At 33.3% G+C, this 22,288-nt stretch overlaps 3 protein-coding genes across 3 annotated transcripts; 2 read left to right on the top strand and 1 right to left on the bottom strand.

The window, feature by feature from the left end:
- The first annotated feature begins 3,103 nt into the window (after window positions 1-3,103).
- LOC145585529 (protein NRT1/ PTR FAMILY 7.3-like) lies at window positions 3,104-6,761 on the top strand. Its single transcript, XM_081642229.1, has 5 exons — window positions 3,104-3,328; window positions 4,293-4,413; window positions 4,542-4,759; window positions 4,873-5,435; window positions 5,541-6,761. Exons 1-5 carry the CDS (start codon window positions 3,302-3,304, stop codon window positions 6,403-6,405), a joined length of 1,794 nt encoding a protein of 597 aa, XP_081498355.1. The 5' UTR covers window positions 3,104-3,301; the 3' UTR covers window positions 6,406-6,761.
- Window positions 6,762-11,728: 4,967 nt separating this feature from the next.
- LOC145584393 (uncharacterized) lies at window positions 11,729-12,376 on the bottom strand. Its single transcript, XM_081641245.1, has one exon. The coding sequence runs from the start codon at window positions 12,374-12,376 to the stop codon at window positions 11,729-11,731; it is 648 nt and encodes a 215-aa protein (XP_081497371.1).
- Window positions 12,377-16,867: 4,491 nt separating this feature from the next.
- On the top strand, window positions 16,868-22,046 carry LOC145584394 (protein NRT1/ PTR FAMILY 7.3-like). Its single transcript, XM_081641246.1, has 5 exons — window positions 16,868-16,894; window positions 19,957-20,062; window positions 20,179-20,396; window positions 20,534-21,096; window positions 21,203-22,046. Exons 1-5 carry the CDS (start codon window positions 16,868-16,870, stop codon window positions 22,044-22,046), a joined length of 1,758 nt encoding a protein of 585 aa, XP_081497372.1.
- The last annotated feature ends 242 nt before the right edge of the window (window positions 22,047-22,288 follow it).

The raw sequence follows: 22,288 nt of genomic DNA on the forward strand, positions 1-22,288 counted from the left end.
GTTCGATTTAAGTTTGTCGAAGTATTCCTAATAATTATCATCATATTCTTTCCTCATTTGCTAACATAACAAACACTTGCGGTGTAAAATGTTATGATTAAAAATTGATATATTTTGAGTACAAAAAATAGATGATTTACATTTGAAGATGTAACAATAACACATTCAAGAATCTAAAAAAAAAAATATTTCCATCGTCTCAGATTTGCAACCTATTAAATGAGAACTAGTAATGCCCATCATATGAATACATACAAATATTTATGCAATTATTCTACTAAATAATTTAAAAATTTATTGGGGTTGTAAAAATAGCATTACAATAAATTTAGATCTTGAATAATCTCAATTTATCTAAATGAAGGGTACGGTTCAGGTTTTCCTCACCAGGCATGCACCAGCAAGTCAGAAACACATCACTCTCTTAGCACGAATGCACGACCACCACTCTTAGCTACCGTCTAAATTTATATTGTCACTTATTAATTTGTCCCAAGACTTATAATCCCATTTAGCCAAGTTTAGCCTTCTATTTCATAGAAAATGATGATTTTTTTTTTTATTTATAGATTATATGTAACCATTTATTCCAATATATGGTACAAATTAAAGGTCAAACCAAACTAAGGCCAAGTGTTTCCAGGTATCACGCAACACTTCAATCCCTTATTAGTGGTATTCAGCATAAATTAAAGGTGGGCACAGATCAGACCATGTAGGCCCATATGTTGTATCAGTATGCCTTATGCTTAAGCGGATAGTGTCTAAACGAGCTAACATATAGCTGTGCTATGCTGAGTTGATCGTGTCTCTCATGTCAAATTGAAATCAGATCATTTTCATGTCGTGCCTAATCAACCTTCATGTTGGCCCAATCCAGGTCTAATTCAACATCTAAATCACTCTTAAACAACGTAACCTTCTCATTTCCTCTTGTACATAATTTCCAATCATATTATAGATGTACAAACAAATTAAAGAGGATGGCTATTGCATCAAAGTAACAAAAAGTTAAACCGACATAATTATTTAAGCAATGAAAATGACAATAAAACATACACTTGACCATTATTTTTGTAGAGACTTTGCTTAATTACTTTTGACAAAATTCACCTAATTTTATTCAAAGTTTATTACTTTCTCTATTTTATTTTTTACTTTAACATTTTTATTTTCACGTTTACCAATTTATAACAGGTTATATATTTAATTATGTATTTGTAAAAATTAGATTATAATGTAGATATCAAAATAAATTTAACAAGATCTTATAGGACTATATGCTTTTCTTTTGCATAAATTACAAAAGTGTAATTAAAGTTAAATGTGAATAATGTAGACTACTAAAATGTGGAAGTAAGTAAAAACGGATAGTGTACTTACTAAAGATAAACACATCCTCTTATAGTAAAATAGTCCAATTATAACAGATGTTACAAAGTAATGTTAATACATTAATATAAAAGACGTCTTAGAATTGACTAGTGATGATTATAAGATTTATAACCATGATTTAATTTTAATCCCCAGCTGTAATTATCATAAGTTTTTTTTAATAAAGCTTGAAAATTAATTAGTAAAAAGGGAAGAAGCTGGAATGCAGGAAGTGTAATGAAATACCAACCAAATTGGGAGTTTATATGCTACTTGGGGAGACAAGATGTGACCCCCAAGTCCCAATTCTTTGTTCTAACTTTTATGGGTTGGCTATGGTTGTATTAGATGAAGACCTATTTTTCCTCAAAAAAAAAAAATAAAAAAAATAAAAAAATAAAAAATGATGAAGACCTATTTATGTACCAATTAATTTAATTAATTAAGGTTTAGATGCACCAATTAATTTTTGTGCTTTATTCATGAGCGAGAATTTAATTGGATAAGTGTTACGAGTATAGCCTGTTCACTTCAGCTTAATTTTAGTTCATTTCAATTCATCTCAGTTCAGTAAATGTGAACAGGCCCTATATTTAACATTGATCTAAATAACAGAAGTAGTTGATAGGTTTTAAATTATTGAACGTATGGTATTTAGTTCATCACGAGTGATATACTTCGTATTACCCTTAATTAGTCAAAATAATTAAGTTAAGCATGTAGCTAACCTAAGGCCATGATCCGCTCATTTCACCTTTTAACTATATATAAGAATTGATATTTTATAAAAATAATAAGTTTCACTCGACCAATTAAATAAAATTTGGGTTGATTAAGTATTTATAAGTCGAACTTATACACCTTATCAGTGGGGTGTAAACTCCTTTTTCCGCCAACAAATAGGAGATTTAATTTGTAATATACAGACCAATAATTGATTATACTTAGCTTGTCTAAATAGTGTTAAGTTATCAACTAGTTGTAGTTTAACAATAATATATCAGAGTCGAGGCACTTCATATAAATAAAAACTTATACTTCGTATGAAGTATGAAATTATCGCAATTTTTTCATCATAAAATTAATTGGATTAACTTTTTTAAAGTAAAAAAAAAAAAAAAAAAAAAAAAAAAAAACTGTATATGACATGTGCCAAATAGATAACCCATACTAAAGCCCATCATTACTTTATCAATTTAGGCTCCCTAATTATTATAACTAAAAAACATCAATACTTGTATCACCTTCCAACATTAAACCATACATATACATACATGATACATCTAAGTATCTAACTATCTACATGAACTAAATAAGTAATTACTTAAAGTTATTAAAAACTCATAATCAAGCCAACAAAATGCTTAATGTGGCAAATAGTTTGTTAAAAATGTCATAATCAATACAGCCTAAACACACCTACTTTTAATTTAGCCAAAGTTGACAAAAAGAGAAATGAACAAGTTGTAAATAAAATGGATCCCAGGTAATCAAATCCAATAAAAACACGTCTCTTTTATTTTTTTGTGCTTCATTTAAGCATGCACAACAAATTTCCTGCTTTTTCCTCCTATCTTCCCGTGAAACTATTTGTTTCCACTAAAAGTAACTTTTTTTGTGTTACATTTTTTACGTCATCTAGTTGAGTACTGTCCATTAATCCTCTTTTTTTTCCTCTATATATACCAAACTTGGCTCACTCTTTTAAGTGCACTCTTACAAGCAAACTTTTAAAGCTATTAGTTTAATTCATTCAACTTCAATCTTTTATTCATCTTCTTCCTCTTCTTCAACAAGACACTCAATCCCTAAATTTTGCATACATTCGATCATATACCTTTGTTTGTTCTGAATATATAACTTCTCAGACGAAACCATCACAACCACCACCAACATCAACAGCGGCAACAACAACAACGTAACAACTATGGCGTGTTTAAACGTTTGTCAAAAGGTGTGTACATGAAGTTCTTAATTTCTTGATCTTTGATGCATGTGTAGCAACATACATATATACGAATAATTATTGTACTCGTATGGTTTAATAAAAAATAATCTCAATTTCGTATTGACTATATATGGAATTGAAGTTGATTAGGTTGGCGACGTCGTCTACTACACTAAGGCTTGTGCATGCATTTGGCCGAGGTTGCGTCGTCGTCACTCGACATCAAATAGAGTATTCCAAGCCTAATTCACATTTCCATGCATGATGATGCCTTGATCAAATGGACAACCATAAAACAACCAAACTTTTGATTTAAATTTGAGTTGTATTACTTGGTGACAAATTATGTACGTATTGTATAACCAAAAATAAATTAAAAAATTATATCTTTATATAAATATATAAAAGAGGAAAATAACTAATTTGCACACGCAAATAAATATTTTCACCAACAGCCAGCAATGCTACATCTTGATCCTTCAACTTCACCGTTAAATTCAACTTGGAAATTTCCTGTACACAATCAATTCCATCGTAAACTTTTTTTATCTAAATCAATTTCATCCATTATTATCGTGATTTTTTTTAATTTTCTATCAATTATCATGAATTATCCGTGAATATTTTCTCAATCTTCAAATTTAAATGTGATGTAAAGCTTTGATTTTACTTTTAAATAATATATAATAATTTTCCCTATTTCTATGTTAATTTTATGAGATAGATTCTTTTTTTTTTTTTTTTTTTTTTTTTTTTTTTTGTTTCTAATCTTTGTTCTTCAATTTTTTTAAAGAAATTTTTTTTTTGTTATTATCTTCATAATTTTATACTTCATCCCGTCTACAAATAAATGTTGTCGTGTTTTCTTTTTATTACAAATATTGTACGTGCTCTCGTCATTGTAAGTCATCATTGTTAGATATAATACGATGAAGTAGATAATTAACCTTTTTTTAATGATGATTTTCAGGAAAAAATAATAGACGAAAGTGAAGAAATAGAATATACTCTTGATCGAACCGTTGATCGATATGGTAAACCAGCCATACGTAACAAAACTGGAAGATGGGGGCCTGCTACTTTAATCCTAGGTATATTATAATTATATATCCCTTCATATTCCTTATTTTTAATTCATCATTTATATTTAGATAAATAATTAGTGATTAATATTTTTACTAATTAAGGTTTTCATTGCTTGATTTTGTTAATTACACAGTTAATCAAGGGTTGGCTACGTTAGCATTTTTCGGCGTAGGTGTAAACCTTGTATTGTTCTTGACAAGAGTGGTAGGACAAAGCAACGCCGATGCAGCAAATAATGTTAGCAAATGGACAGGAACCGTGTATCTTTTCTCCCTTTTTGGTGCATTTCTTAGTGATTCGTACTGGGGTCGTTACAAAACTTGTACTATTTTTCAAGCAATTTTTGTCGTGGTAAGTTTCTAACATAACGTGACATCATTTGTGTTACTGTAACACTTAAAAAAAAAAAAGAACTGGCCTTTATTTGAATTTATTACTTAACACATATAAATTTGATGTTGTAGGGCTTGGCATTGTTATCACTATCATCATACTTGTTCTTACTTAAGCCTAAAGGTTGTGGAGATGAGCTAACTCCGTGCACCTCTCACTCCGGCTTCCACGTCCCGTTGTTTTACATCTCGTTATACATGGTGGCTCTAGGCAACGGCGGATACCAGCCAAACATCGCGACATTTGGGGCAGATCAGTTTGATGTAGAACATCCTAAGGAAAGAGGGTCCAAAATCTCCTTCTTTAGTTTTTTCTACTTGGCATTCAACTTAGGATCATTATTTTCCAACACTTTATTGGCCTACTATGAAAATGATGGAAAGTGGGCAATTGGGTTCTTTGCATCAGCTATTACTGCCCTTTTGGCTTTGGCACTTTTCCTTGGTGGCACGCCTCATTATAGGCACTTCAAGTCCTTAGGAAACCCGATTTCGAGGGTTGGCAAAGTACTTGTTGTTACTCTAAAGAAATGGAAGGTTCGTGTTCCGGAACAAGGGGATGTTTTGTATGAATTGGATGCTAAGACTTACGCTAAAAATGGAAGGAAAAAGATCTTACGCACCCAAGGACTAACGTAAGTTTTAACACCAAATAGCTTCATAAAATTAAATGGACCGACCTAACAAGCACATAATTTGTTGAATTAACTAGCTAATTTTATTACATGTTTATGTTACAGGATCTTGGAAAAAGCTGCGGTTATCACCTCAACGTCTTCAAATTACGACGAAAAGAGGTTATGTACCGTTACACAAGTTGAGGAAGTTAAATGCATATTAAGGCTTCTTCCAATATGGGTTTGTACAATCATGTACTCTGTAGTCTTCACTCAAATGGCTTCACTCTTCGTGGAGCAAGGTGCCGCGATGAAAGTAACCATTGGAAAGCATGGCTTCCGCATTCCACCAGCTAGCATGTCTGTATTCGACATTCTTAGTGTTGCATCCTTCATCTTCATCTATCGTCGTGTTTTAAACCCTATAGTCATTCAAATAAGGAAGAGAGGTCTTACTGAGTTGGAGAGGATGGGTATTGGCCTTATCCTCGCGTTTTTAGCCATGGTAACCGCGGGTGTTGTAGAGGTTTACAGGCTAAAATACGCGAAAATGGACTGTAATAATGATTGTGACGAGGCTAGTTCACTAAGCATTTTTTGGCAAATACCTCAGTTCATGTTTATTGGTGCATCCGAGGTTTTTATGTATGTTGGTCAGCTCGAGTTCTTCAATGGACAAGCACCCAAAGGATTAAAGAGCTTTGGGAGTGCACTATGCATGCTATCGATGTCGTTCGGGAATTACATGAGTAGCATCATAGTTACCATACTTATGAAGATAACTGCTCGAGGTAGCAATCCAGGGTGGATACCGGAAGACCTAAACAAGGGTCATCTAGAGAGGTTTTACTTCTTGTTGGCAATTCTTACCACAATAGATTTCATGGTGTACTTGTACTTTGCTTCAACATACAAATATGTTCAATGTGAAGATCCACTACAAGGAGAAAATGAAGATGATGAAGAAAGTGGCAAAATTGAAGTATAGGGTATCTTTTCATATGGAGTACTAGCTATACTTATCTAATGAAATGATTTTCTCCATCAAGATATTTATTTTTCAAAAAGGGTCTAATGGCTAACATTTAGCGAACTAATAGGGTATGAAATTACTGTCTTGTTCTTACTAACTAAAAAGTTTGTAAGTCTCGTTGTTAATATTGACAACAATCAACAGGTCAGGTTATGGTTTCATTCTCTATTAGTTGGCTACTTTTTAGCCATTGGGCCCACTGCCATCGAGCCACTCTAGATCGAGAAATGATCCTAAAGATAAAGGTGTATTTGTTTGTCATTTAAAATATTATTATACAACTATCGTACGTGTAGAGTTGTTTTTCTCAAGTAACCCGAGTATAAGATTTTGTAAAAGGGCCTTAGATTAACTTCTCTAACATACGGAGTGATTATACTTAAATAAAATTGGCATCCTTAAATTCTTTTGTTATCCCTTTACAATAATTCCTCCAATTTATTAATAGTGCATCATTTTTTGTATTTGGTTAATTAGATTAAATGTCCTTTAGCAGTCAGCACCAATTTACAATAAGATAAGATAAAGACAAAAGCTAAGCTTGACCAGAACACATGCATTTTCTTCTTTGGATAATGGCATTGATATTTCAATCTGGCTATCTAGCTCCATGACTCGATTAGCCTTGTTTACTCTTTTAGCCGTTTTAGGATTCATACCTAACTAGATCAGAAATTTCACACCATCTTTTTTTGGTGTTTAGAGAGCCACAAAAGAAATTTCGCACCACCTAAAATAGAAGGAACAAGTAAATTGATATGAACTATAAGAAGCATTATTTTTAAAAATTAATATAATAGAGAATATGGATAGATCATTATTTACGTTGTGATTATTTGCCAAAGAAACGGGGCCATAAAGTAAATTTCATACAAGTATAATTTTGTTTTCTCTCAGCATGCGATCAAGTTCCACCCCTCTAGTGAAGATTGACAAGTTATTTAAATATCATAGACAATTTACGTTAATTACACTGCAAGCTAAGTAAAAAAAGAAAATACTCCCTAATTATATGGTGCGACTACATTTGGACAGGCATGATAGAGTATATAAAATTACCATTAGTCCATTACCTTAATATTTTGGTTGAATTGATCATACAACATGACAACAAGAGCAAGGGAGATATGACCAGAAGGTCATGTTCAACTAGAATATTTTGCACTGGATTAGAGGTATATGATGCCTTCACATTGTAGTCTATAATATTCCCCCCGTTTCGTAATAACTACAATACTACTCCGTATCTTTTACGTTTGTTTCATAGTAATGTAACAATTTCCAATTTGGTAATGATGACCCACGACTATTTTATTAAATCTCTCTTCCACTAACTTCACTTACATAAATATTTTATTACTTCTCTCCCTTACTAACTCTACTAATTTAATACTACTCATACTGTTTTATTATTTATACTCCGTATTATCTCTCCTACTACCAATTAAATACATATATCCCTACTAATGATATGATACTTTATTACTTTATAAAATTCACGCTATATTCTCTATCTTCAAATTTCCTACTCCGTAAAATTTATCTAAGGTCTACTACTGCGACTATTATGAAATGGAAGACGTAAATAAATACGAGTAGTCCAATAAATTTCAATCATGTATATCAGGTTTTGGGTAGATGGACTCATGATAAAATGAAATCTTCAATACTTTGTGCTTTTTAATGGTCATGAGCAACCATCAGTTGTCAATTGTAACTTGGACTTCTTTAATTATTGTAAATTTGTAATTATGGATCTTATTATTTGCTTACCGCTTTACGACTGACAACTGATTTTTCGTACTCCATACATACATTTTTCGGGTCCCTTTAGTTTTGTGGTTACTTTCACATAGGCCAAGGATACACGGTATAGTGTAAATAAATAAGGTGTCAAAATTACACTCGATCCGACTTGATTCAAAATCGATTCGAAAAAATATTAGATTTAGATTTGGATTGACGTAAACATAATAATTTAGTATGACATAACTTTGAAAATTGATCCGATTCGATCTCATTAAACCCGATCCGATTATCCGAATTAACACCTCTAAACAACTGTAAACCTTGAAAAAAAAAATTAAAACTAACAAATCATTTATTTATTAAAAGTGAACAACAATATATGCTTTGGTTATAATATAGTGAAACTTTCCTAAAAAATATAATATAGTGAAACTATATAACTATACAGAGTTATGTAGTTTCACAGTTTCACACTTTCACCAAACCCACAATCCTTATACCTCAACAATAATGGTAAGCTACTAAGGCCTTGTTTAGTTCACCTTATTTTACTTATTTCAGAAAAAATAAATTCAGATCATATCAGATCAGAAAAAATAAGTTCAGATCAGATTAGATCAGAAAAAATAAGTTCAGATCATATCATCATTTTATGTGCAGTTTTTCATCGCTAAATATCTTTAATTTCGTAATGAAAAAAATTATGAAAATTACATATTAATAAAAATACACATTATTACGAATCTAACAAGACTCCACTTGATATATTTTTTCCATATAGATTATCGTATATTTAAAGTCAAAGTTTGGTCAAATCTGACATTCAGATCAGATAAGCAAAAATAAGGGAACCGAACAAGCCCTAATTCTAACTATTTGATATTTGCAAACAAGAATCTATTTACAAGTTATTCCCTCTATTCATTTATTAGATGCCTATTTTTAGCATTTATTACTCATATAAAAAATAAAAGTAGGAATCTAATTAAGGGACGGAGAAAGTAAAACTGTTATAATCGTCGTTGATCGCTCTTATAATACGATGTGTAGCACCAAACTAACAATCCATACATCAAAAAAATAGAAAAAAAATAATGAGCAGGTTTGAGTTTGATTACCCAGTAGAAGATTCTTGATACATTTATAGGATACATTTCAAGATGATATGTACGTCTAGTCGTTGATCGAAACTCTCTCTTGTATCTTTAGACTACCACGATAGTATAACATATGTATGAAATTGCCGTGTAATTAATCGTATCAAACTCATTATCCAGACTTTACAAATCTATTGATAGGCTAGTGATAATTCCAAATTATGACATCTATTTTAATTTTGGAACTTACTATTTTGCTTGAAAGCTAGATTATACCCTTTAGTTTAGGACAATTTTTTTAATAATTCGGGCTAATTTAATTTAGTTTAGGACAATTTTTTTAATCATGAAATGAGATTGATGTGCTTTATATGGATCCCGTAAGAATCTAAATGCTAATTTAATTTGGTGGCCTGGTTGCAACAAGCCAACAGTCCATTTTGCTTTAATTTTTAACTATCAATTTAGTTAGTTATGTACATTGCACATCTCATGCGGCCCTTCACTAGCTCATTGCCACCACAAGCCTTTATGTCACTTACGTAGTATAGATTGTCATATGTGATTCCAATTAACACCACATAACAATTGGATATTGATATTATAAAGGATAAAAGATGATTATATATATCATCATTATCATGATTAGTTATTGTTTAGAATATGTAAATCCCTTGATTTCCTGCTTAATTTTGATAGTCAAAGTATATCTCTTATAATTAGCCAACGTACTTAGTCACATAATTGTATCTAGTCATAATTTGGTATGTTCAATGTTCTAATTTTATACTATATATACTTGTGTATATTCATCAATATAACCAAGCTTTCCATCATTCATTTTCTCATAACTCTATCAGATATACCTTTTACTATTACTTGAGTTTTAAATACCCAGTCTCAAAATCTTTAAAAATGTTCCAATTTTGTGTATAAGCCTTCAAATTAGTCCTCCCCATAACATTTACTAACTTGACAAAGCTAGGCATCAAAGTCGTGCTAGCTTCCAGAAGTTCACTAAAAGAGTGTTACGAACTTACGTTACACTGCACCCCTCATTTTAATTATGATGATTTTGATTGTCTACAGTTGTTTACAGTAAATCATCCTCTGTGAACCAAAAGATAATAGGCTCAAATACCGAAATATGTCTTATTTTGTTATTTACGCGTACATTAAAATAATCAAGAAGGGAATGAGAGTGAGAGATACCTTAAGTGATTAGAGCTCCTCTCTCGATTTCAAGAGATCTTGGGATCGAATCTCATCACCCGTCCTTGTGGCTCTCTGAACACCAAAAAATAATCAAGGGAGTCCTAGCTAGTAGGAGTGGGCAAAAAAATCAAAACCGATTACTGTAACTGTTAACTAGTATAACCAGCTCGTTTAAACGGTTAATTTACCAAACCGTTTAAATTAAACGGTTACGATTACAGTTACAATTTTAAGCAAACGATGGTTAACCGTTAAAATAAATATATATGAAGTATGTTTTTATTTAATTTTTTTGGGAACATATATAATGAATTAATGATACAATTTGATCTTCTAGGTTGCTAGGCTGCCTATATGCCATGGTCTCAATTTGAATATGCTAATTTAATATGTATAATATCATTAGATTATATGTATTATTATGCTTTAAAATAACTTACTCGTAATAATTAAAATTTTGTAATGTATTTGGTTTATCAAAGTGTACTCTTGATTGGAACATGAATTTTATTGCTTATTTTAAAGTTTGAATTAAAATAAAATGTTGATTTTAAATTTATAAACGGGTAGCGGTTAACCTGTAATCGTACCGTTAAGGAATGGTGAACCAGTACCGGTTAAAACCATTCCTTAATGGTACGGTTACGGCTTGCATTTTTTAAGTAATTGACATAGTTAATCGTACTGTTAAGACAAAACGGTACGGTTTACCTATTGTGCCTAGCCTTACAAGCTAGTAGTATTGACAACTGATGGTTGTTTGTTCAATGACCTCAAAAAATAAATAAATAAATAAATAAATAAATAAATAAAGTGTTTAAAGCACCGCAAAAAAAATATCATATGAGCAACGTTTAATTCAATTGCACTGTAAAAATATTTACTCCGTATCAATTAAAGACAAAATCAGTTGTAAAGTTGAGGTAATGTACCAATATTTGGCCTTTGGGATTATCAAGAGTTGCGATTCGCTATAAATAACATCCTTCTCGATTGATTTTGAGTCGACGAGCTGTTGTACTGCGTATCACCTTTATAACTTTGACTACTTCTATGATTTCAGTAAAAATAAGGAGCAGTAATTATCAGAAAACCTCTAAAATATCTCCCCTCTCTTATAATAGTAAACTAGTTTGTGGATCCGGGCTATGTCCCGGATTTTTACATGGAATTGATTATTTTTTTTTTTTTTTTTTGAGAGAAACGGATGGCGTGCCTTATAATAATAAATTGTCCATCAGTACATATGGGGAGACCTCACAAGGACTATGGTTCTCCCAAACTTGTTCACGACCAAAAGGCACTAAACGGGCTAAATGATGAGCTACACTATTGCCCTCCCGTTTAACATGACACCAAGAAATAGAATTATAAGAGGTACAAGAAGAAAGCACTTCCTCAAGTAAGCTATCAAGATCAGTGAGAAAAATGGAGCCTTTGCATAATTTCCCAACCAAAACTTGGCAGTCGGATTCGACCACCACATCCTTGAGACCATATCTCTTCGCCAATTTTAGAGCCAGCAGCACCGCCTTACACTCAGCTATAATCGGAGTCCAATAAGCTCTGGAGCGTCTACAAGCAGCAAATAAGACCTCGCCATGGCTGTTACGAGCTACCACGCCTAGTCCCACCCAACCCTCATCACAAAGAGAAGCATCACAATTGAGTTTGATGACTCCCTCCGGAGGAACTTTCCAAGTCTTGGGGCTGCTTTGGTGCTTTGCTCTAACCACTCCATAAATCTTTTCTGAAGCTGAAATACATTCACTTGTGAGCCTTTGAACCCTGTCTACCAAAACCGTGTGATAAGTTTCAGCTCCCTGAAAAATCTTCTCGTTGCGCCTTCTCCATAAATTCCACATGAGAATAGCCCCCCTGCATTGTTTGCGTGAACTATGCTTGCTCCAGCCTTCGAAATAATCAAGAAAGGACAGCTCTTGTGGCCAAGTCGCAAGTTCAGCACACTCACATTCAAGCCATAAGTCTCTAGCAGCAGGACACTAAAAAAAAGCATGCCTGAGTGTCTCCGGACTGTCAGGGCACCAGGGGCAAGCATCGACATCCGACATATGACGATACTTCAAGTAAACTCGAAAAGGAAGAGTGCCCGTGCAAATTCTCCAAAGAAAGTGGCGCACCTTTGGCGTGACATCGAGCTTCCATATATCCACCCAAGTCCTATGGAAATCGTCCAAATTGCACGATTTTCCCAGCAAGTATGCTGTTTTAACTGAGTATATGCCATCCATGGAGAAAGCCCAGAAGACCGAATCTGCCGAAGAGTGAGAACTCAGTGGAATAGCTAAAATGCTACGAGCGTCTATGTCATTAAAGTTCTCAGAAATTAGAGTTTCCTTCCATTCTCTATTCTCATGATCAATCAAATCTGCAACCATTTCAATTGTACCTGATTTTGGGGAGGAAATAAATCTACTTGTGCCACTATCAATCCAAGGGTCACACCAAATATTGACAGAAGATCCGTTCCCAATTCGCCACATAAGGCCCTCCTTTAGAAGTGCTTTAGAAGACCATATGCTCTGCCATGAATAACTTCCACCCTGACCCAAATAGGACTCCAAGAAACTGCAGTTCGTGTAGTACTTTGCTCCAATAACCTTGCTTAGGAGAGAGTTCGGGAAATTGGTTAGTCTCCACGCCTGTCTCCCAAGGAGAGCTACATTAAAAACCAGCAAGTCTCTGAAGCCTAAGCCCCCCAAACATTTTGGAGTGCAAAGGTCCCCCCATTTCTTCCAATGAACCTTACGATCTTCATCAGTGCTACCCCATAAAAATTTTGCCATCATGGAATGGATATCTTGAATGACACTATGAGGCAATCTATAAACACCCATAAGATATGTGGGGATCGCTTGAATTACCGATTTCAAGAGAACTTCCTTTCCGGCACGAGATAGTAATTTTTCCTTCCACCCATTCAATTTCTTCCATATTCTATCCTTGAGAGCCATAAAAACCATCCTCTTCGATCTTCCAATAATGGTGGGAATACCAAGATATTTCCCGTGAGTATCGACTCGCCTCATTGCCAAAATCTCAAGTAATTCTTCTTGCATAGACGTACTAACACCCTTGCTAAAAGAGACCTCCGACTTATCATAGTTAATTTTCTGTCCGGAAGCTGCTTCATATATGTTGAGAATTTCAACTATTTTCGAGCATTCCCTTCGATTGGCTCTTGCAAAAAGAAGACTGTCATCTGCAAAAAGTAAATGAGAAATTTCTGGACCTTTCCTACTTGCTCTGGCCCCATGGAGTGAACCATCAACCATAGCTTTCCGCAAAAGGCCTGAAAAAGCATCAGCAACAAGGATAAAAAGATACGGGGACAGGGGATCCCCCTGTCTGAGTCCACGAGAAGGGGTCACCGAACCACAAACCCCACCATTGACAATAAAAGAGTACGAGACCGAAGTAACACAATCCATCACAATTCTGACCCATCCCTCTGCAAAACCCATTTTCAGTAGGAGTTGTTCAAGAAAATTCCACTCTACCCTGTCATAAGCCTTTCTCATATCCAACTTCAGAAAAATTAAGCCCTTCTTACCCTTGCACCTCGTTTTCATAGTATGAAATAGCTCCAGAGCTACTAAAGCATTGTCCGTAATAAGTCTACCCGGCACAAAAGCACTCTGGTTTTCTGAAATAACCCCCGGAAGAATATTTTTTAATCTCATGACAATCGCTTTAGAGGCTATTTTATACAACACATTACAGAGAGCAATTGGCCTAAATTCGGCCATAGAGGTAGGGGAAACAACTTTCGGGATAAGAACAATGTTAGTATTATTAACAGAGCTAATAGAGTCCTTACCCTGTTAAATATTACTAACAAAAAGAGAGACATCATCACCAACAATATGCCAGAATTTTTTTATAGAAAATAGCATGCATACCATCCGGTCCCGGGGCCTTACAAGGGTGCATTTGATTGAGAGCGGCGGATATTTCCTCCTTTGAAAAAGGTCGAAGCAACTCTTCATTAATCTCTGGAGTAATAATAGGGTCCACTGCCCCTAGAACCTGCTCACACGCCTCCAAAGAAGGGGTGCCAGCAGTGAAAAGATGATGATAAAAATTTTCAACAATTTTCTCCAAGTCACTGTCATCTTCTTTCCAGGCCCCCGTCCCATCAAAAAGACCCTTGATCTCATTTTTCTTCCTGCGTTGAGAGGCTTTGTGATGAAAGTATTTCGTGTTCCGGTCACCATCCTTGATTTCCAAGGCTCTGGAGCGCAAATACCAGTAAGATTCCTGTTTATCAAGCAACTCTTCCAGCTTCCTTTCTAACTCCAAACACCTCGCAATAGATTCCTCCGAAACATCCTCCCCCCTCGCAATTTTCAACTCCCCCTCAATGTCACTCACTTGCTTGTTCAAATTATGGAACTTCCTGCCACTCCAAGTGTTCAAGCCCGCTGCCACTTCCTTAATTCGGTCAGAAATTTGACCCCTGCCACCCATCCAAACATTCTTCACAACTTCCTCACACTCCTTTTCCATCAACCAGCAAGTTTCAAAACAGAAGCCCTTCTTTTTCTTTTTTTTCTTCTTATGTTGTAATTTATGATTAAATTTTTTTGTAATTAAATTTGTTGTTCATATTGTCATTTGCTATATATTAATATTTTGTATTCAAAAAATTATATAAAAAATCACATAGCTCGTTGGTAAGACACTTAGTTGTAGAATTAGAGGTTGTGAATTCAAATCTTGTGGTGAACATTTGCGTTATGACTTATGAGTAGCTACATGGGTGAGGTGGCATAGTGAGGGGAGCTTACGCGACACGTGGACGTTGTTAGAAACGTCTTTTAATATATTAGTATAGATATCTATCTCAATAACGGTACTATTAATTGTTTTAGTTATCATTGGTAATTTTTTTTTTTAATTTTTTTTTTCAAAATAGTGGTCTTTTTTCAATTTTTGCTTAAGGCTATAAAGTAAGGGCAATGATATATACAATTTTAAGGGTTATAAATTTGTACGGTATAAAGTTTTATAATACATGTATATGTGGTATGTATGACAAAACATGCATTGATCGTTATGAATAATGTCTTACGGCCTATGCTGATTTTACTGAACTGAATTGAACTGAGCTGAGCTGAATTAAATTATTTATAAGAGAAGGTGATTAAAAACTAAAGTAAATTGAACTGAAATTTAGTTGGAGATAATAGGTCCTTAGTTCACTTATTATTCCACTTATGATTGTACTATGTATCAGATCATTTTCCAATATTTAATACGAAGTACATTGCCTATTACGAGTATTAATAAGTTAGGCTAGAATATCACGTTGTTATTAATGCTTATTTCATGCGTGCTCATCACTGCTTTCAAAAATCTTAGCATATATATACCCTATAAGTAACAATGTAACATACACACATTAACGTATACAATCATCCTTCATTAGAATTATTATTTGGCTTGGCTTGTTGATCGCAGTTAAATTACGTTTTTAATAAGAGAGGGGGCAAAAATGTCATTTACTTTAAGCTTTTTATTGGCCATTTTCATGTAGTGAGTCATGTGACTTAGTTTTAACTAATTCGTACATCTTTATTAAAGGAAAAAAAATACCTAGATCATTTGCAACTTACCAGTTAGTTAGTTTTGATAATTAACCGGCCTAAATATCCAAATTGACACCTTTAAAATTTAGTGGACAAGTTAAATAATTAATTTACTGGTCGAAATTTAGCTCACATGAATCTTGCAAAAATTGGTGAATAGTTAGTTTTAACTTCTTAATATGTCATCATCAAAACAACCTATAGACATCTACTTTAATAATTGCCAAATTTGACCTAATAATGAACAACATCTTATGAAAAAAGTTGGTTCAGATTTCTAGGTATTCAAACCAAAGAGATCCACGTTTCTTTATCACTGCACTATGTCTGCTCCTATTAAGCATGCATCACAACAAACTTCAACTATTTTTCTCCTATTATCTAGTGAAAATTTATTTTATTTTTATTTTTTTAATTAATTTTTTACCCACGTCATATAAGTAGCGGTGCATTTAATAATTAATTAATTAATTAACAAATTCTACAAAATTAAAAAAAAAAAAATTAATTAACAACTTTTCTCTATATATATGGGACGTTTTGTTCACTCTTTCAACTACACTCTCACATAATAACAGCGCAAATTAAATTACAAAATTTGTTTTAAAATCTTCCTTCTTTCTCTAACACCTTCTTTGTAATTTTATCATCAATTTACTTGCCTGAATTATTCGCAAGTATAGATAAATTTGTTTATATAGTTTCTTAGACGACGACAACAATATCGTAGCGTAAGTCGTAACAATGACTTCGTTCAAGATTTTCCAAAAGGTACGGTACATGAATTTCTTGATTTTGATGTATGATAAAGTTTTTTGTTTGACTTTAAAGCATGCATGTTTATTAATTTAATTTGTATGGATAAAGTAATTACCTTTCTTGTTTGTTTAATGATCATTCGGAGTTTAAAGTGTTCTTTAATTGGTTTTTCTAAAAAAAAAAGTGTTCTTTAATTTGTTTGAACTAGCTAACTTTTGGCCCGATTTTATAAAGGAAACTCGTGGAGTTTTTAAAAAGGGAGAACATGGGGTTACATTAAATTATAATGGTAAAAGGAATTTATAAGTTGCGAGGATGATAAGAGTTCTTTCGATTTAGAGTATGTTTTGTGAAGATAATCACTGTCTAATCAGAAATTAAATTTAAAGATGGAAGGAATAAAATCCTAAGAAAAGGAGATCACATGACACTAATGCTTATTTAAAAAATAAATAAAACCTCTCGTATAGGGAAAGATAAAAGGAATTGTGATACGTGACACCAGTAATTCAATTAAGCATTTGGATATGGATATGATTTGTTGTTGTTTTCTTTTAACATCGGAATTTTCATAGGTTTGTAGAAGGTTATAGACCTTCCATGGAGATAGGACCCCGGAACACAATATAATTCATGGACACCTTTTTTCTCCATAAATTTCTCTAATTTTATTATGGAGTATCAAATATCAAGCATTTTACTCTTTTAGCATATACTACCTCCGTTTTATATTATTTGCAACATTTGATATAAAATAAAGAGGAAAAAAATCTAATCGTTGCAAATAATATAAAACGGAGGTAATACTTCGTATTTGGCATAAATATGGAAAAAAGACACACCTACAAACATCAACAAATATAGTTAAACTGACAAATTTCTTGTTGTCCATCACTAGCTAGGTTGTACTTTATGAGTAATGTATCAAATGTTTAGCTAACCTTGTACTTGATGTATGTACGTCAATCAAATTTCAAGAGCGATGGTTGCTTGATGGACATATATAGAAAGAATTGAACCTAATTGATAGTGATCTAGATTTGCCAATCAGATGAACAGATTGGTTTGATGAAATCAGGTCAGGTTTGGTCTATTTTAAAATAGACTCATGTCAAATTATTGTGTCCAAACAAGTCATATTTGAATTTGATATATACATATATATATTTTTTTAAACTTAGGTCGATTTTTAACACTGCCTATTGGTCTCGAATAGAAGTTGTAGATGAACATCTTTACTCTTTTTTCTTTCTTGGCAAAAAAATGCAATAGCATTTAACTTTGTTACTTAAAAATTGATCTATTTGAAATTTTACAATCTTCAAGAATCAAATTAAACCGTAAAAATTTCAATTTCTAGATATGTAAATATCATAAGGTGTTAAAATATCATAAGATTGTTATGACAGGATGTTATGACTAATTTAACAGATCATACGTGATCACATTATATACTCCCTCCGTCCCCAAATAATAGTCCCTTATGGCCTATTTTTAGTCCCAAATTGATAGTCCCATTTGCTTTTTTCAAGTACCATTAATATCAATTTTTTATCAAAATTCTCTCCAATTGCAACAATATTTGTGCAAATTTAACTTTTCAATGTAAATTTTGTTTTTCAATGTACTTTTATTACTTTCTCTCTCTACTATTTTACATACCCAATGTAAATTTATATTTCCAATGTAATTTTACTACTTTTATTTAAGTTTCTTAATTCCCGTGATTTTTGCCCATAAGGGACTATCATTTGGGAACGGAGGTAGTATAACATTAATGAATATTGATAATCAAAGTTATTAATTTTCACCCAATAAATATAGTGTGCAATCTTTTTGGGATTAGAGGAGTGTATTTATTTGATGAAAGTACCAAAAAAAAAAAAAAATGCAACCAATCCAAAGTACAAATCCAAATAAATACAGAGTAATCCTAACTGCCAACCATATAACTCAGTAAAAGGCTGTAATTTAATGTATGTAGCTAATATTTACCTCAAAATCATCAACAAACTTTGTTCCACGTGTACTACTCAAATTGAAAAGAAGAGAATTGTTGGCCACTTGGCTTATACAATTCAACACGTTACATATTATATATGTGTGTCCTAGACTTGGTAAAAAATGATGATGTATAATAAAGGAGTTCGTTACAATACTCCATAAAACAGAGCCGAACCAAACTCAACCCGAACTTAAAACTGGATACTCGCTCCGTCTCTAATCTATTGTTACACTTAGACCTTTGTGATTTTTGATACACATCTTTTATATATTGAACTTTATTTCAAAACGAATCCAATAACATTTATATGATATGATTTTGATCTTTATAATGATATATTTTATACTTTAAAGTTTAAACGTTGATTATCAAAGTCGTAAGTCGATATGTAACCATAGAAAAAAGATGGATGAGTAACTCCAAAAATAATGCTAATCAAAGATATACATTGCATGTAGACATTTAGTAACAAGTTTGTTGAGCAAACCTAGTGAATCACTTAAAAGACTAATAACATTTTGCCGAAAATTATTTTTTATTTTTATTTTTATTTTTTTTTTAAAAAAAAAGAAAACAAAAACAGTGGTGAAGGTAAAAGAAAAAAAAAAAAAAATTCAAGTTCAAGTTAATTATTTAAAGTAAATCAAATTTAAAGTTAAATACATTATGTATGTACCCTTTTGATAGGTCTTAAATTAAAATTAAGAATTTTAATTCTAAAACCTTCTTTCTTAGCCTAGCTAAAATTGTCAATTTATATCTACATATATTTCAGTGCACAAATAATACACAAATAATTTAGACATAGTGGATATGTACATATATAGGCGGATTAAACTGTGTGTTCCCACGGTTAGATTATTTTTAACCTCTCACATTGCATGGTTCAATTATTGTGTACCTTATTTTTTATCTTTAAATTGATTATAACAAGTTTATTAAGAGTTAAACGAGTCAATTAATGTAGTGTATACGTATAATTGTTATCGTCACATACCATGTTTCCGTAGTTGTAATTGTATGTTTGTAGACTGTAATAACTCGTATTTACGTTGGTTTTGTTTATCAGGAAAAGATAAGAGATGAAAGTGAAGCAGTAGAATACACTCTTGATGGAACTGTTGATTTATATGGTAAACCAGCAGTACGTGGTAAAACCGGAAGATGGACCCTTGGTATCCTAATCTTAGGTATCATTTCGGATTTATTTTTGCCATTGAGTGTTCATTTTCGCGGTCATTAAGGTGTCATATAACTAAGATATTTGAACGTGTGATGATTATAATTACAGTGAATCAAGGACTTGCTACATTGGCATTTTTCGGCATAGGAGTAAACCTAGTGTTGTTTTTGACAAGAGTGGTAGGACAAAGTAATGCAGATGCAGCGAACAATGTTAGCAAATGGACTGGAACTGTTTATCTATTTTCCCTTCTAGGTGCCTTCCTTAGTGATTCCTATTGGGGTCGATACAAAACTTGCACGATTTTTCAAGCAATCTTTGTCCTTGTAAGTTTCTAGTGTTATATTGCACAACATACATGTTGTAACACATTAAAGGATCCTTTAACAATTAAGTTCGTTACGTTGTTAGATGAGATGGTACACAAGTATATATACTGATGCTTTAAACTTTTATGTTGCAGGGCTTGGCGTTATTGTCACTATCATCATACTTATTTTTACTTAAGCCTAGAGGTTGTGGAGTTGAGCTAACTCCATGTAACTCCCACTCTGGCTTCCATGTCGCGTTGTTCTACACTGCACTATACATGGTGGCCCTTGGGAATGGAGGGTACCAGCCAAATATCGCGTCATTTGGGGCAGATCAATTTGATGTAGAACATCCTAAGGAAAGACACTCGAAAATCTCCTTCTTTAGTTATTTCTACTTGGCTTTCAACTTAGGATCTCTATTTTCCAACACTTTATTGGCCTACTATGAAGATCACGGAAAGTGGGCACTTGGGTTCTTTGTATCAGCTATTATTGCCCTTATTGCTTTGGTACTTTTCCTTGGTGGCACGCCTCGTTATAGGCACTACAAGTCTCTAGGAAACCCTGTTTCGAGGTTTGGCAGAGTTCTTGTGGCTTCCTTAAAGAAATGGAAGGTTCCTGTACCGGAAGAAGGAGATAGTTTGTATGAATTGGATGCTAAGACGTATGTTAAAAATGGAAGGAAAAAGATTTTGCATACCAAAGGATTATCGTAAGTCTTAAACCTTTGCTCCTTGTTATGTATGCAACACTTAGAACACTTAGAATTTGCTTTTAATCTATTTTAGCAAATTGGTTGTTTATGATTCCTGTCACAGGATCTTGGATAAAGCTGCGGTTCCCACCTCATCCAACAACGAAAAGAACTTGTGTACTGTCACACAAGTCGAAGAAGTTAAATGCATATTAAGGCTTCTCCCAATATGGGTTTGCACTATTATGTACTCTGTAGTCTTCACTCAAATGGCTTCCCTCTTTGTGGAGCAAGGTGCCGTGATGAAAGTAACCATCAAAGGTGGCTTCCGCATTCCACCAGCTAGCATGTCTGTTTTCGACATCCTTAGTGTTGCATCCTTCATCTTCATCTTTCGTCGTGTTTTGAACCCTCTTGCCATTCGATTGAGGAGTAGAGGTCTTACTGAACTTCAAAGAATGGGGATTGGCCTCATCTTCGCGATTTTATCTATGGTAGCTGCTGGCACTGTGGAGGTTTACAGGCTGAAATATGTGATAAAGGATTGTCAGGATTGTGAAGAGGCTAGTACTCTAAGCATATTTTGGCAGATACCTCAATTCATGCTTGTTGGTGCATCCGAGGTTTTCATGTATGTCGGTCAGTTGGAATTCTTCAATGGACAAGCACCCAAAGCATTAAAGAGCTTTGGGAGTGCACTTTGCATGTTGTCAATGTCGTTCGGGAATTACATGAGTAGCATCATAGTTACTTTACTTATGAAGATAACTGCGCGAGGTAGCAATCCAGGGTGGATTCCGGAAGATCTAAACAAGGGTCATCTAGAGAGGTTTTACTTCTTGTTGGCCATTCTTACCACAATAGATTTCATGGTGTACTTGTACTTCGCTTCATCATACAAATATGTTCAATGTGAAGTGCCAGGAGAAAGTGATGGCGATGAAGACACTGTCGAAATTGATGTCTAGGAGAACTTTGATGTTAACCAAAGTGAAATGACTTTCTTCACCTAAAAACTGAGGAAATGATCAGAAAATTTTAGAACATTTCAGAGAAGGGAAGCAGCATAAAGGCGGCAAAACAAGGCGGAGTTTGTTTCCTGATGGATGCGCCGTTGAGCTTTTGTACATAGGGTCTCTCTTGTTCTGTATGTAATCAATAAATTTGTTGTTGTTGAGGACTGGATTATGGTAGGTTTGTTGTGTTTAGC

The sequence above is a fragment of the Chenopodium album genome, chromosome 16 (assembly GCF_948465745.1).
Source record: "Chenopodium album chromosome 16, dcCheAlbu1.1, whole genome shotgun sequence".
NCBI lineage: Eukaryota > Viridiplantae > Streptophyta > Magnoliopsida > Caryophyllales > Amaranthaceae > Chenopodium > Chenopodium album.